Raw genomic sequence first — 17,815 nt, 5'->3', positions numbered from 1 at the left:
ATGGGTGGCTTCTTCTCTCCTCACCAAATGTCATTTAATGCAAAACCAGCATAAGGGGAAGAGTTTGATAGTAATTCAGTTGTTGGTAGTTAATTTCTATAGAAAACTACTTATATCTGAGATCAACTTGAAATAATTATATTAAAAGGACTGTATTCATTAACATCATTGATGTCAATAGGCAGCTGAGGTTGAGGATGATTAAAGTGTTATACCTAAAATTATGTTGTATTTTTATAACTACATCTTGGACAGGTACTTTTTATATGCTTTTTCCTTCTTGCCAATGACTTTTCTGTCTTTTTGTTCAGAGGGACATGGAAAGCCATGTAGTAACAACTGCACTGATGCCACTGGCTGAATCTAGAGCAAATATTTTGATTTGCACTTGTCTGTAGATCAGTTTACCCACTTTATTCCCTTTCTAGAGACCGAGTGGAATAGTTTTCCAAATCTTTCCCACTTTTTAGATGTTTATGTGTATTTTCCAGATTTACAAATCTGTGGATAACCCAAAACATTGCTTCAGCTCATGGAACCAATATCCAACACTAGCACCTGTTCTTACTCTATTTCCTGCTGAAAATTGAAACCTTTTCCAGTAGACCCAAGGATCTATTCTTCCCCTTCAAAACTTATAGGGTATAAGGAGTTCAATCATAATCTCTTTGGAGGAGGAATTCTCCCTTTAATAGGTGCCTTAAGAAACAGCACCAAGCAGGTACAGATCAGGGGCACATGGGCTAAAATAAAGAGCTACCAGCTTTGATCCCCACATGCACTGCCCAGTCCCCAAATATGCTGACAAGTGCAGGAGGAACAAACTCCAGTGTCCTCAATACAGAAATAGCAGTCCATGCGAGATAGTTCAGCAGGGTGTTCTGTTAATGAGATGATGCACTGAGCTCTGAATGGTACACATACTTTAAATGGGAATTCAACTTCCCTTTTAAGCCAAAGGATCCTTGAAATAGGACTCTTACTTTGAAGAATTTAGAATTTCATTTCCAAGGAGTATAAAGAGTTTCATCACATGTAGCTGTTCCTTTAAAGAGCTGAACCTGCATTTTGATCATGAGGAAATAAGGAGTGACTAGCATCCAAGGACAAGTTACTCTCACAAAATTCAAAAACCCAACTTGCTTCCTACTGATTTCAGGAACTGAAGAATCCCACAATGAGATTTAAACTGGGGCTGTTAGTGCAAGGAAATTCATATTGAGGCAAGCATAGCATTCTTAAATCAGCTCCATTATGTTGACATTATGCAGCAGAGCACAGCTCTCAGCAAGGAGGTTTCCGCTCTCAGAAAGAGCACCCTATTCTACATATCTTAAGAGACAGATTATAACGGTGTACTGCAACACAAACATCTCAAAAATTGAGCTGGATATTTTGAAATGCTTTTCATTACATTTGCACACGTGCCCTTTGGAACACAACTGTGGAGAAATATGAAAGGTGGAGTGTACACTGCATAACTTCTGCAAAGGTATGAAAATTTGGGCCGAGATTTACACCACCTGTCAAAATAAAGCCATATACTGCAATTTTTTTTATTTTTTTTTTTTTTTTGCAATGACCTGAGAGCTTTGCTAGTTCATCCTAAACCATTACTGATTTAAAACAAAGTGCAAAGACACTTAGAGGAGTGTACTCCAGTTATCTGGAGTATCTTTTATTCAGTGGCAACATGACAACTTAGTGATGATGCTGCAGCCCACGCTGCACTGCACCATTAGAAGGACCCTGAGTGTTTTGCAAATACAAAACATTAAGCCAGCTAAGATGTGTTGAGCACCTCCCTCACCTACTCCCACCCACCCTGGCTTTAGCCCAAATCCCTCTGTTCCAGTTCCAACTACTTCCCTTTAGCACTCCTCCTGCTGTTTTAGCTAAACAGCTACTCGTTCTGTAGCTTTCTGGCAGTCTTCAGAAGACCAGCATCCCACTCAGATCTGCCATGTTAGCACTTCAGAAATGCTGTCTCACAGCAGAAAACCTTTGCCTTTCACACTCCTCTCATACCCTCACTTCACTCTGGGGCTGTGTTTGAAACCTGAGCAGGCACTGTGCTGGGTGGGCATGCCTGCCAACCCTGCTTGCCCTGGGGCTCCATGGAGCAGGAGGAGGCTCCATTGCTGTTTACCCCCAGTGTTTGTCCCTCACAAGGCTCCAGGCCTACAAAAATTCTTCCTGCCTGGAATGACAGCCATTCCTTGATCTCCTCTAATACATGCAGCCAGCAGCACAAGCATGTTGCAAACACCCTCCTGCCATAGGAGTCAATGTCAAGGAATACAGAGTTCTCAAGGAGCTGGGATCTGATCAGTCAGGTTTCCATTGCCATCACTGCCAAGGCTGCTGGAAGAGAAGGACAAATGTGATAGGAGTTGTGGGAGTTCATGTTATGTAATGTAGAGAGTTCTCTGGGGCAGATGACAGGACTGGACCCAGTGAGATAAACTTGCCAGGAAATACAGATTCATCATCATCATCCCAGTTCTGCTGAGCAGAAATTTGTGTCCTTTTTCTCTGAGAGTTCTAAAAAATATATAGTCAGATATTACTTTTTAAAAGTACATTCCAAAAGTAAATTTTCATAAAAATTGAGCGTTTCTTGTGTGACCCTTACTTTTCCAAACCAGGGGTTTGTGATATTGCTGTACACACAGCCTCTCAGGAGCAGGAGAAAATTACCAAGGTCTTGGTTTCTCAGTCTTAAGTGCAGGTGGAAGACTTTTTAAGCAACACAACTACTTTTTTCCATCATTAAATTTAAAGCTATTGATACAACATATCTTTAGAAATATCTTAACACACCATCTAGAGTAATTTATTTGATCACAATTAATGGAGATATTCTTGGTATTTTTCAACTCTGATATGACTTGACAAACTAAAAATTGGAGAAAATAATTTTAAACAAAATAAGGAAAGTACTTTGAAGTGAAATTGCATTTGGCAGTTATCTACTCCTCAAGGATCCCAGGTTATTTCAGTCTTCATTAATAATTAAATTTTAACACCTTCGTGCATCACAATTGATAAACAGAAATATAAGGATGTTAATCAGCATGTCAGAAGTAATGCTAGAATGATATAAAGCTCACAGGGAAACAGTTCTTACTTGTGAGAATATTTTAACTCTGGTATTTTTAATATGCTGAATTATCTTAACACTTTGTCATAGCAGGCAACATCCATGGTTAGAGACATTATCTTTTGTTCATATGCTGATAAAAAGAACTTTTCAGACATTATCCCAAACAAACCATGCTATGTACTCTAGGAGGGGTCTATGTTTATTCAGCTTTTTTTCTACATTGTAGCAAAACTTAAAAGTTGATTAAACAAGGTAAATATAATTCTGTTACTATTGCAGCAACTTATTAGTAGGAGCCTGCATATCAATATTGTGAAAAATTTGTAGGTTGTCTGTATGCTTGCTTCAGCTGTATTGGTTGGTGTGTAAAAATGAATGTCTTTCAGACATTTTTGTTGAATTGTGTGATAAGTCAGTTTTTTTAATGTCTTCAGATAAAAAAACACTGGCTAAGACTATGACATTAGTTACACCTGGGAAAAACACTGCAGAAAACCTTGTGTGCCTGAAGAAGATTGTGTTAGAGAGCATCTGTTATCTGGGGTTTCCCATCTAATGGTTGCTCTGTCATGAAGATAAATGCACAGTGATAACCCAAAGCAAGTCTGTGTGTAGCAGTAAATACTGTTGATGAAAACTAGCATGAAGCAACTAATAGCTTTAATTATTTGATACATTAATTTATTAGTTCTTATTTTTGCAGAGTGCTACATGCCAGCTGTTTGAATCATCTTATTGGTATTCTGATGAAGAGTGGAAAAGTAAAACATTGCACCAATTTAAATCCCTCTCCCAAAAGAGCATGTTATCATGTGGTATATCTCAGACAAGAGTTAGGATATAAGAATCTGCCTGTTGAATTCATTTTTTAATTTTACTGTAATACAAAAATAGACAATAAAAGGTAATATTTTTATAGGTCAGATGAAGCAGAGTGGATAAAAATTTGCAAATCTTTACTGTATTTCTTATGTATGAATATGAAGCAGCTGAAGTTCTGATAGGTGAGATTAGAAGGAGCTACAATACACAACATTGGTATTTGAGCTTGTCAGAGAATTTAATCATTTTATGCAATCACATATGACAATTGCACAGAATTACATAGTCCTTTTTTAAACTTCACAGTTTATAAACCTTTTTAAAGCTGACTGTCAGCAAACTCCCCTGGAAACAATAATCAACTCTGCTATTGCACTTATCTAATCAGCAGTGCAATGTAGTAAATAGTGCAGGAATTCACAGGATCTATATCATTCCCTCCTTTTGTTTGCACAGGCAACTCATTGGACTTTCCTTGGCATCAGCTTCCCCATTGTTCACTAGCAATAAGTTTCACTCTGAATAGCTTTGATACTTATAGGGAATTGTTTTTTTCCCCATTCTAAAGCTGGCTCAGCAAAAGCACTCTGCAGCATTTCATCCACACTCAAAACAATAAATCAACATACATTCAGAAAGATCTCCTGATTGCCAGCATTGTTACTTGAACAAAAAACCCCATCCCTCACTTCATACATGTTGTAGGAATTATGCAATTTTTTTACCTTTGCCTTTGCATTGTAACTAATGTTCACATAAATTCTGAATGTTCATCTCCTGAGAGATTCTACACCATTAACTTTGCACACTGGTGTTTTGGTCTTCTGTAGACCTGTGTTTTGGAAAATGCACACAGAAGGAATACATAATGACACGTAAATACAAACTTGGCTTTACCTTTCCTTGTGGTTGCTGTAAAAGAGCTGATAAGTCACACTTCCATTTAGTTATATACCGTCTCACTTTAATGCCTTTGATATTTACTACAATGCAATTAAAGGTTGTTGGTGTTTCCATTACAATGCTGGTTTATGTAGCTTAGAAGTTGATCATAACATATATTTCCAGTAGGTTTTCTACCAGTTGTTCAAAAGCTCCCATGCAATTGGATTTCAGTTGAAGTAGTGAGAAGAAAGTTAGCAACTTTCAAATTATTTTAGATTACAAATAACTTTAGAATAGCAATGATTATTCATAGAAGCCATCAAGAACACATGCTGTCACTCTCTTCTACCCCTTCCCTAAAAAAATTTAGGAAAATACTTATTAGAATAATTCTAATCCCCTAAATAATTGGGAATTTTCAGTTGTGATTATCTTGTCTGGTTATGCTGCCAAATTAAGTAACAACTGTTTGGGACTATGTCATGGATTTTAATAGTCTCAGTGTAGTGTTCTCTGGGAAGAATAGCCAAAAGAGAAACTATTTTCTCTGTAAACAGAGACAAATTTTTTTGCATTCTTTTGTGTCCATAACATTATTCCAAATCAAACACCTTAGCAGCCAAGAATGCAGGAACATCAACCTTCTATATAATTTATAATCATGTATTTAAATTGCTGACCTTTGCATGATCCTGCTTTGGTTTGCTTTCCAGACTCTCTCCTGTGGTTTTGTGCTCTATAAAAGCAATTCTTGTTGCAGGTCTGTGTCAGAGTTCTTGGGAACTTCCAAGAAAATCCTATTGTTGCACATGAAGCAGAAAATGCTGTGCAGGCAAGGTCACCCTGCCAACCCTTTGTATAGGACTGAGCTGGCCATAGATGCCTCAGGAGCAGTGGCAGCTGGGCATTCCCCAAAGGGCCATGGAGCCAGGAGTGGGACAGAAGGGGTGAGGGACAGCAGGACAGGGAGTCTCCCAGCACACAGTCCCCCAGGCCAGGGGAGCAGAGCAGCTCCAGTGGCAGCCACAGGCACAGCCTGCAGTGCTCAGCTGGAGCAGGGGAGCCGTGCCTCAGGTGGGGAAGCTGCACCAGGCAGAGCCTGCCAGCACAGCAGGGCCCAGGAGTCCCTGCCAGGCCTCCCAGCACTGCTCCCCAGTTAATCCTCCCAGAGCTCCTGGACACACCTGCCAGGAGCTCCATGTACATGTCTGAAATGACTTCTGGCACGGCTAATGGCAGTAGCTGCTCAAATTTAAGGAACCAAATCCCATCCCCCAATCATTCATAGGGCCTCTTGGATGACTTCATCTTTTGCATCTGATTACTTCTTGTGCTTAAACAGTTTTTATTGATAATGGTTACATCTAAATCCTGACTTTGCTGTTGGCAATAGAAAAAAACAAAACAAAACAGCTTAGTTATAGTAGCTATGTAGTTATAACTGCTTCTTTTCCTAGTTAAGGAAAGAGAAGACAGATCATCTAAGAATGTTCATTTTTCTCCAGGCAGAGAGAAGTAATGGCATTGCAGCTTAGAGCTTTGTAAGTGGAATATGAATGATAGGGACATGTAGGCCCTTTTGAGCAACAAAAGCTGATATGTAGTTTATTGCTTTCCTGACTCTAAAGTATGATCAGGGTCATACCAATTCAGTGGTGCTCCTTCATAACCAAAGCAATAAAAAGAATAGGGAAATTTTTCTTCCCCCCTCTTTGGGAATCATCCTCTTTTGTGTAAGTATAAAATTGGAACCATCAAAATCAGAAAACTGAAAGGTTAAATCACTCATTTCCTGAAACAAAGGAAGATTGAAAGGTATTAGTTCAACTATAATTCTTAGATAACTAAATCTGGATTTGTTTACATCCATTTTAATACACAATCACGTGTAGTTTCTACCAAAGCTACTATGGCTATCATGTAAGAGTATCGATTCCAAAACTCAATTCTCCCTTGTGTCCTTGTGACAGGTTAGATGCATTTCTTCTCATTATTTTTTATTAATTAAACCCAAAAATTTTACATTAAGAATAGAGATGAAAAATGAGAAAGCAGAGACTCAACCTGTGAAAAACAGTAACTTTCTACCTATGCTATCCTCATAGCATGGTTAAAACCCCCCACATATTCTGTACAGGATTTTGCACTTTCAGTGGTGAGACATAATCAACTAAGCTTACCCATGTGGATGCTAGGATAAATTGCTGCCTATATGCAGGAGAGAGGAATCACCATCCATTCTCTGGCTGTGTGCTGGGCAGAACTCTTAGTAATAGCTACATCTTCTTGTAGAAACTCGGAAGACTTCACTTGCAATTTGATTAGGACTGACTTGGCTACGAACTATGGGTTGTGCAGACAGAACAGAAATTGCATGTAGGCAAACAATCTAAAAATTCTACTGGAAATTTTCAGTGAAGTCAGTATCTCTATTACTCTCCTATTCATTTATTCTCTGATAACCTAAAACTGGTTCAATAAAAAAGCAAGTGTCATTTCAATTGTGCTTCTAACAGGAATTTCTAAGACAAGTCAAGATGGAGATGTCTGCCTCTAGAAACTACTCTCACTTGGTCAATATTTATTTCCTTGTATTGCTGGCAATATAATTAATCACAACATTGTTTCAACTTTGCACCAGAGATCTTTGTATTAATGTTTGTCATTTTGTGACCATAATTTTGACACAGTAAGATACGCTTCAGGCTTGTACTTGTCTGCATTGATTTATTCTGTCTTAACTTAAGAATGTACTTTGGTAGATAAGTGCAAACCAGTTTTATTTCTATGCTATCAAAGCATCTGCCTTGTCTTGATTTGACAGTAGCCTAAGATAGTTTTACTACTACAGCAAATGTTGAATTACTGTCACTTCCAAACAAAGAAATTATTATGAATATCTCATTTATAAGAGCAGTAGCTGTTTTTCATATCAGGTATGTTTGTGGATTCAAAGCACTGTAGAAATCTGATCAACACTGCCACATATTCATGGTAGCAAAACATTTTAACGCCATTTGGCAGTAATGTAAATGGTAACAATAAATTAAATTCTAAAAATTAGAATAAAATAAGTAAAGCAAGTACTTGTAATTGGAAGACAGGCAGGAAAGAAATCTCAGTGACAAAGCTGTCAACTCAGTTATTACTCACTGGTTATTCAAATAGTGAGACACTTAAGCTATAAAAACTTGAAGTTTTGTCATGAGCTGTAACAGCAATAGCTGTAACCTTTCAGGAGAAGCCTGACTACTTCTGTTTTCCCCATGCCCTTATATCCTCTTACCTGACATCTATGCTATATGGGTGAGATCTCATGAGTCAGTGGAGTTCCACGTAGAGATCTTCAACACATAGCAAGTATATATTGGATTTTTAGGATTTTTTTCTGAATAATGAAGTTGTTCATTGCTGACGCTGGCAATTTGAAATGTTTTGTTTGCAGTCATTTATGTTCAACTGGAACATGCAACTGGATACAACTGGAAAGAATTTCGTTCCTTTGCATTCAAATGAGACTAAGTGTTTTGCATTCCCCAATTCCATTTCTGCCTATTTGACAAAGTGTGGGGAAAATATTGCTAATACTGTCACAACGGCAGAGGTTTTCTTGCTATATATGTATGTGTAGATGCCCACATTCTTATTAGGCATACACACAAGCTTCATTCAGTGCAATTTCTTTTATATTCTGAGATTGTTTTTACCATTTATTGATTAAATGATCACAGTTTTAGAGACTAATGCATGTTAGTTACAGCCTGCTCACAGCATTCATAGGAACTAATTCTGCATTTGACAAGAAATCACTTGTGCTTGGCCTGGATTTACTGAACTTATTTATGCAGCGAGACGAAACCTCCCAATTTTTTCATGGCATTTCAACATGCTGTTCAGTGTCTATATTTAGACAGCCACTGCATATGTTGGAGCTACCTATAAACATCATTGCTGAAAACATGGGTTTCACTGTGCTGGGTTTTTACTCACTTGTGCACAGACATAATATTCTGTTAGCATGTGTGCTGAAATCTTCCTCATTCATGAGTTCAAGTATTATTCTTTACTAAATAAGAAGTACCAAGGAAACAAATGCATTAGAGAAAAAACCAGCCAAGAATAATTTCTTCAGCCATGAGACCTGCATGCTCTCTAAATTATGAACAATGGATGGAATCCAAGGTCAAAAATTCAGTGGTGCCAGTCACAAAAACCACTGACAAACAGTATGGAAAATTCACTGCAGCAGAAGTCGGGGAAAAGCTTGCATCAATGCTTTAGAAAAGACAAATATGTTGTGTAATGTATTCAGAGCTGTCAACCCACCAACCTGTCCAGGGACTGTGATACTCATGATCTGGGAGACAAAAAGGAGGAAACTGAAGGGATGGTTTTAAAAAGAGAGGGAGAGAGAAGGCTGTAACAAATGATGCCACAAAAGGCGCACACTGAAGAAAAATCATGATAGAAGTGAATGTGGAAAACATTGATTGAAATTTAAGACTTCAGAATTCAAGAAAGGAAGCAAAGACCTCTAATATTTTTTTTTTCTTTCTGTGACTTTACAATTAGTGATATTTATGTTGTTCACACAAAGAAAATGTCTTCGTAAGTCCAGATTTTGATGCAGAAAAAGAACACCATCTATCCCAGCTCAAAAAGTGTGTCAATAGCCTGTCCCACCTGAATAAGATGCTACTGTAGGCAAGCTGTACAAAAATTAAGATAGCACAAAAAAAGGTACAAATGTTATTTTCTCCCCTCTTGGATAGCCTTTGGGAAAGACAGAAGTGTAGAAGGAACTGTATTTAAGTTCAATAGCATCTTGTTTTTCTGTCTGGGCAGCAGAAAAGCTAAAGCCCTGGGCATGTGCTCTGCAGCTGCCCAGAAAAAGTAACCAGAAGGTCCTTAAGCCAAGAGCAGAGGCTGTGCCTCCTGACTGAAGAGAGCAAAGCCTGCATTTCTGTTTCTCTGTCTCTGTTGCTGCTTCAGAACTAAAATCAGCCAGAGCTGTCTAACTCTTTTCTTCCAAGAAGCTGCAAAGATATTGAAGCTGAGTTTTGGAGAAACTCATGAATTTTCTTGTATTATTCAGATTTGAACATTTAAAAGGAAACTAGTCATTTGTCAAACAGCTGTGTTAGTCACAATATTTCATTTAATACCCAATATAAATTCTGTGAAACACTAGCACATTTATGACAGGCTAAGACTACCCCTTGAGCTGGTTCAGATGGGTATTTTTCCCTTGTTTTCCTTTTTTATTTCATTCCCAAATTTATTAACATTGCAATTGAAGATCAAGAATATTTTGTGACATATGTCAAGGCATGTTTTTCATTCTTTTCTGTCTCCTTTGCAAAGTGTTTTAAGGATCCTATAATGGGACCATAGTTAGATTGTAAACTGATGAATTATGAGAATAACTTTAAAACAATTTCCTTTAATTTACTTTAAATATTTCACTTCATGCAGTAGCACAGATCTGGAGACTGTGCTCAGAAATATCCCTCAAAAAGGCCTGCAAAATTCTCCAAAATAAATGAGATACCTGTTTTGGTTTTAAAGTGACCAGTTTGATGTCCTGGCTTCTAATTAAGGAAGATCTGCCAGCAAACGCACAGCTAGTTCAGCCACACAGGTCTTAAGAGTCTTCAGTGTGATGACTTCAGAATTAGATCTTGTGTCGCTTCTCCAAGTTTCATTCTTAGGTCAGAACTTGGTACCTGATGCCATTCATCAGGTCAATATTAAAGTTTCAAAGTAATTCTGACCATACTTTCAGAAAGGTGAAAATGGTATTAGAGTTGGTCAGAATAAAATTAAAACAAAATTGGCAAAAAATAATGGGATTTCATAACATTTCCAGATTTTTTTCATTTAGCTTCCAGCTCACATCACAAATGCTATCTACATGATATATATATGTGCATGTCTGTGTGCAAAAGAAAAAGATACAAGCACAAAATTAGGAAAGCTGTGGCAATACAAGATCAACAACTCCAGAATTTTCAGCTATACAGTATTTTGCTGAGAACAATGAAATCTACCTGCATTCCTGTGGGCAAACATTTAAAAGCATATAAGGATAATGATAAAGCTTTTGGTCCATCCCTTCTTTAAGCATATATCAAAAACTTCCTAATGAGAAATAAATGGTCTGATTTAGAAATCGGTGTCTATAACATTGTATCCAGAATTTTGTAGACGGCAGTGTTGAGAGGCATTTGGTAGCAGTCTGCATGAGTGTGTCAGGCAGAACAGCCAGCTGGAGCAAAACACCTCTTCAGCCCCCCCATCTCCAGCCACCTGTAACTACAGACCAGATCTGGGCTAAGGACCTCTCCAAATAATAGGCTACAGTCGGCAAAATAAATTTTAAAATAGGAAAGATATTTGTTTTATAATACATTTTAAAAATATGGTTTACTTAATACTTCAGAAAATCTGGATAAATTATTCCAGGCAAAATGTGAGGTGAAACATCTCCTCTGCTGTTTAAGAAGTGGTATTTAATGAACTCACACTGAGTTTGTCAAGGCAAACAAGGGTCTGTATTGATGGGGCAGATATTTCACAGTTTCCACTGCCTGAACTGTAAGAAGCATCCCAGCAATGAGTAGTCTAGAACATGCAGATCCAGTAGCTGTATCATCAGATAAAGTACTTTGATTTTGCATATTGAGATGACTAAATACATACAGTCTGAATAATAAAGTCAACTTCAAAGATACACAGCCTCAGTTATAAGAGATGTAATGCAAATATTGACTTTTAAAATACAGTTAATTTTTTCTGCCTGTTACCATGGTATTTTCTGGGTTGTTAATCTCATCACATTTATTTGGTGGTGACTTACTGTTTCTTATACATTTTTTTTTTTAATGTACGTGTAGAACATTAAAATTCAGATGTAGAATCATCAACAAAATGTGTTGTTGTACCTTACTACTAAAAATTTCCTTTGGAATTCAGAAACTGGACAATATTAAATCCATAGCTCAATCAATTCCTTGATTGCTAAAGGAATCACTCAAAAAATAATTTTTTACTGGTCCCTCTTAATTGCACCTACAAGTTTCCAACATATTGCATTATTTGGCCCACTTGGATGCAGAACATCAGAAAGCAATTGTTGGAGAGATCTTCTAGGGTGAGAAAAATTATTTTTCTGAAAGCAAGTCAGGACAGATAAGATTACCAGTGAGGTTAGTGGAGCTCAAAATTGTACAGATTTATGTAGAACTACACCACTTAAAAACTTTGACTATTTTATTTGTAGTTCTTGTGATATTTGGACTGCTTTTAAAAATAAGTTAATAATTATTTGCAAAACTGTACTTCTTTTTCACAATAAACAGTAATGTTTAAGATAAAATTAACAATACTTTCTCTATTCTAAATTATTTAGGGCTAATTATTTTCAGGCTAAGGTACAAATAAACATCGTATGATGTTGAGTCTGCTTCTTAACCAAATAATCTTTTCCCTAATTCTCTAAGTTAAATTTTTTACTGTTACCTTCTACCTAGATTGTAGGTGCAAGTCCTTTACTAAAACTGCTTCTGTGAAAGGCAGAGCTTTAATATGTATCATACTCATGATATCATCTGAAACAAAACACAGATTGACACATTTAATTAATATGTTGCTCATACCTCTGCATTTTCACCCACGAAATATTTGAATTGATATTAAGCAATACAAAGTAAAGCTGTCAACTTTTCAAAATATTATAAAATTATGCAGGTCTAAAAGTTTTGCCTGTATTATTTTCTCTTAACTCCCTTGTCAAATCTGATTTCTGAAGCTGTTATCAGGCTACAATATCTAAGATATCTAAGATATAGCTTTAAGATACCATGCACCAAAGCAGCAAATCTAATTAGGATGAAATATTTGATCTATAATGGAAATAACATTATCTTTTATTTCCAGATGTCTGTACCATATAATCCCCATCCAACAGCATGCTGAATTTCCTGCCTGTGCTTGCCTTATCTTTTTTGCATAATTTTTTGCAGATCATTAATACATGCAGTTCTTGATTATAAAACCTTGCCCTCTCATGCAGATCTTTTTACTTCAGCAAAGCCATATTGCATTTTTAACCACTGTTCATGCTTTCCAAAAGCTCTAGATAACTTGCCCCTTTCAAATAACACACACCACTTACGGTTCAAGTTCAGTAATAACTATAAAGATACAGTCATTAGCACAAGGCATGTATTAATATTCTTATTATTTCATTATTAAATAGTCCCTCATATAAAATTAATCAATACCATAGTTGGTGGTGTTAAGTGAATTAGATGGTTTTCCAAGAATACAGCCTTAAGGAAAAATAAGGAAATAAAGAAATAAAAATCCGAGTATTTGAGAAAGCACAGCCCCTTTTCATACGCTCCTCAGGAAGCGGAGGGAGGTGGAGCTTCAGTTCTGGTTTTAGTGCATTTCTGCCGTAGATGAACTTACATTTATTGTCTGTTCTCTCCCCCACCCCTCTCCCCGCTATCTTGCAGCAAACGTGTGTGACAATGAACTCCTGCACTGCCAGAACGGGGGAACCTGCATCAACAACGTGCGGTGCCAGTGTCCCCCGGCCTACACGGGCATCCTGTGCGAGAAGCTCAAGTGCGAGCGGGAGCCGGGCGGCTGCGGCCAGAGCTCGGCCCGGGGCCCGCCGGGGCCGGGCCCGCTGCTGCCCGCGCTGCTCGCGGCCTGGGCGCTCCGCGGCTGCTGAGGCGGCGCCCGGCCTCACACGCGGACTGTGCACGGCAGCGTGCCACATGGAAACGGGACACAGCCCAGGCGTTCGCCGCTGGAATCCCTAAAGGAAAAGAGTAAAAATAACCACATACAAACTAAGAAGGCCGAACTGAACTAAGCCATATCACTCAGTCACGGACAGGGCTGCGAGTCAAGACCGTTCACCCCTGACTCGAGACGCGCCGGCAGCTGCCTGCTCTGTCAGATCAATCGGCGCAGGCTGCAGGACTGACATGGCTTTGACAGCCCCCGGAACGGGAAGGGAATTCCCGCAACATTCGCTACTCCTCTCTGGTGCGCTCCCGTACCTCCGCCCGGTGTGTGGACTGACCAAACCAAGGCATTCTTTGCTGTCAGTGCATTGTGGGTATAAGGAAATCTGTAAAAGCTGCCATATTGGCCTGCTTCAGTCCCCAAATCCTCTCCAACCTGTGCTTTAGTGAACGTTGCTCTGTAACCCTTGTTGGTTGAAAGATTTCTTTGTCTGATGTTAGTGATGCACATGTGTAACAGCCCCCTCAATAAAACTCAAGCCAGTCATATCCTTGTATACCTTAGCAGCACTGCATCAGTAAGATGCTGTGTTCACTTACTGTACAAGAGTGGCTATAGGACAAAAAGTGTATTTATCCTTTTGTATTCAAATGAAGTTATTTTTCTTGAAATAATGTACAATGTAGATTTTTTGTATTATTGCCTATTTGTGTTACCAGACAATTTATTAATGTATTTAATTCTAATCAGGTAAGAGAAAAATATTACTTTTTATTTAGTCCTTTTCTTTTTCCTTTCATTTAATTGTGCAGAGATTTCTCTGTATGGGCAACGTGCTGGCATCAAAGAATATCAGTTTACATATATAACAAGTGTAATAAGATTCCACCAAAGGACATTATAAATGTTTTCTTGTTGCTTTAACACTGGAAGATTTCAAAGAATAAAAATTCCTGCATAAACAGTTCCAGGATGACTTATTGCTATTTCTTAAGGCCTTTTTAGAAAACAAAGAAAAAAAGTTTATGGTTTTACCGTTCAGTATCTGGAAGAAACAAAGATTCAAAAGTGGAAATTATAACAATCTAACCTGGCTTTAATTTTACTGCTCTCACTTTGTGAACTTAAAATGTTAAGGGCATCATTTGCTCAAGGAAGATTTCGTCAAATCCCAACCTTGAAAAAGGTATGAAAAGTTGAATAGTTCTCATCTTTGTTCTCTCAATTAATCACATGCATTATTCCAAAACTAAATTACAAGGTATCATAGAAGCCTGTCTTTAATTCATACCTTTTTTGTGATTCTGGCAATAAGCAGATAGAGCCACAGCTTACATTATTTCTCCAAAAGCTTTATTAAAAAGGTATGTTTATATATCTACTAGTCTGCTTAAGAAACTGCAAAAACAGCAGCAATCACAAAAAAGCACCAAGATTTAACTTTTAATAAAGTCAGATTTAATATTTAGAAGGACTGTCAAAATATACAGCAGCGAGTAGATAAAAAGTGCTGCTCCAGCAAATAAAGTTTGTTTCAAGTATCACCCAAGGTGTAATAAATTCTTGTTACTGCCTTTTATTAGGCCAATTACTGAGTGTGACAGAAAAGAATAGCAAGACTAGAGAGGCAAGCCAAAACCACAGCAGTGTTTCAAAGTCCTGGGAAAAAAAAAAATCTAAAGGTAGCAGGACTATGTGAATTCATTTCCTGGCAATTTTCATCATAATGGTTATAAATATTTTACCAACATAATAGCCTAGTGTGGAAAACAATTAATCAGCAAAAGAAAAATTCCTGAGAGAAATAAATTCTACCTGGCTGCCTCTTTCAAACGGTGAACAGCAGAATTTAGGGCACTGCTTTCTTGGAAAACCTCTTTCCGCTGAGGAAGCAAGTTTTGCAGGACAGTACCCAGCCTCCAGAAGTGGGTAGGGAAACCAGGTCTTCATTTCTAAAAAGAAATAGGATTCTAAAAGAATACTCTGAAGATGCTGATGACATCAAGCTGCTGCCTCTTCAGGCTGTCACCCTGACCCTCCATCGTGTAGAAAGTTTGCTGTTCACACTTGCACTCGTTTGTGGGCTAAATAAGATAACGCAGAGACAAATGAAGTGCTTTGCTGGTTGCCAGCCGTGGCCTACATGAGATTGCAGGTATATTTTAGAAGTATGTTCATTAAATAAACAGAAGAGTACACTGAGAAGACTCAATGAGGAATATGAATGCTAATACAGGTGACATACAGAGCTGGAGACTACCTATAACTAAGTGGATTTCTGATATTAAAATGTGGAATTAAAGTTTTCTTATATTACCACAGACCAATTCAGATTGTGTAATTATTGCAAAAGAAGTGCTTTAATTGTGATTATAAACGCAAGGCTTTGTGAAAGTGCTAAGCAAGCATGTTATGCTCATTTGCTTAGAAGGGATTCTGCCAGCAGTGCTGAAGTATAATGAATATAAGATCACAATCAACTCAGCTACATTTCAATTTCATATACTTGGGATCCTCTTAATCAGGGCAGAGTATATGGCTTTCCACATCTTTAGCTACCATTTTGTGCATTTTATCCTCCATCACCTATTAATAAAATTACAGTTTTATGCAGGAATACATTCAGTGGAAAGTTTTCTTATCAATCGTGCTTTTCTTCAGCTTCATTATTTTTTCCTCTGAACTCCACAGAACTTTAGTAAATGAAAATTTGAGTGTAAGTTTCTGCTACTGTATTCCAAGTATATTTCTAAAATTATGTGTGCATCTTTGTGAGAGATTTACAGCACTCAACATTACTTTACCTGCAATTTTTTACTTAATTCAGTGTAAAATGAAGGCAGAACTTGTTCCCCATTTCAAAAGCTGTGAAGAACAACAGATTCCTTTTCCTGAGCATGCGGTAGGATCTCTCCATGATAACATGCAGTTGCAGCATCTGCTTTATTCTTCACCAGAAAATATAGACCCCTTTCCAACATATTGAGGTTTCTTGGAATGGGTATCCTCTCCCTGTGAATGCCTGTAAAATAACAACACATTCGTGATACTGAAAAAGGCCAACCCAGTCCCTAGCCTAGGATTTTGCTTCTGTATCAAAACACAGCAAAAGAAACCTCCTATGGAATTATAATTTTCTGTCTGATACTTCTTTCCTAGAAGGTTTCTCATCCAAGAACTGACCAGGCTCTAGATTGCTTAGTTGTCCAGATTATAGTTCAGAGTACAGTGACCCTAAAACTAGCATTCATCATAGAGTAATTTAGATTTATTCAAATATTTATTTAAGATATATTCAAGATTTATTCAGTTATATATATATTCAAGATTTATTTAGTTATATTCATTCCAGCTGCTGTGCTAAATCAATCAGTCCTAGTCAACTTGCTATTCCTGTGTTTGTACCTAGAGAATTGGTTCTGATCCAGGATCCACATGTGTTTAACATCTGAAAATGGGGCATCTTATGACAAGGTGCTGCTCCCTAACAAGAGAACTGCAGAAATTTCCACTTCACGCCAGGCATCCTTCTCACAGGGAAATTAAAAGAGGCATCTGATTTCGTGCTATGTAATTGTTTAAAAAAAAATATCCAAATGGAAAAAAAAATCTACTCAGATGCAAATTGACCCCAGATATTGCCCTCAAAATATAATTGATCTAATACTTTATCATGACAGAGCCACGAGAAGTTATTTCATGTAGTGAACAGAACAAAAAAATAATGTGCAAAAGACTACTCAAATTTAGAAAAAACTCTTATGCTTGCATATAATTTTATACATCTTTCTCATAACTCCAAGATGCCGGGGGGATTTGTTATAACCTCATTGGGATTCTAGGTTTATTAAACCATTGAATTAACTAGATTCATCCAGGCGTGCAGTTTATTCACCTGTGAGAAATGCGAGTAATATTTTTCATAGAATATGCAAGACCAGATTTTCAGGCAACCTTCAGCTTAGCATTCATGTTTGTCCTTGCAAATGCAAAGTTACAGATGTAAATATTAAGATATAATTCATTCCCAAGAAAAACTGTAAGCTTAATTATTTATGGATGCAAACATTTATCCACTACAATGCAGATCTAGTATTATAAATTAGAAATTTTATATTAACCAACAATAGTTTTCCCACCCTCACACAGTATCAAAAAGAAGAGGATATAAGTATATGCAAAACAAACAAGTACAGCAGCAGCATTTTGCACCATATGGTGCATTTCATTTAATGAAAT

General features: G+C 37.4%; 1 protein-coding gene across 5 annotated transcripts in view; it reads left to right on the top strand.

Annotated features, from left to right (window-relative positions):
* The window catches only part of NTNG1 (netrin G1), a 156,485-nt gene extending 141,941 nt beyond the window's left edge, over positions 1–14,544 (top strand). For 4 of the 5 annotated variants that reach the window (XM_058843174.1, XM_058843177.1, XM_058843175.1 and 1 more), the window contains one exon: positions 13,336–14,544. In XM_058843174.1, the coding sequence (XP_058699157.1) occupies positions 13,336–13,556 (221 nt within the window). In that variant the 3' untranslated portion in view covers positions 13,557–14,544. The remainder of the gene's footprint in view (positions 1–13,335) is intronic. The other variant, XR_009278021.1, reaches the window with a different exon arrangement.
* The last annotated feature ends 3,271 nt before the right edge of the window (positions 14,545–17,815 follow it).

This window comes from Poecile atricapillus, chromosome 7 (assembly GCF_030490865.1).
Source record: "Poecile atricapillus isolate bPoeAtr1 chromosome 7, bPoeAtr1.hap1, whole genome shotgun sequence".
NCBI classification, from domain to species: domain Eukaryota; kingdom Metazoa; phylum Chordata; class Aves; order Passeriformes; family Paridae; genus Poecile; species Poecile atricapillus.
Note: the sequence above shows the minus strand (reverse complement) of the source record. Positions and strands in the feature narration are given on the sequence as shown.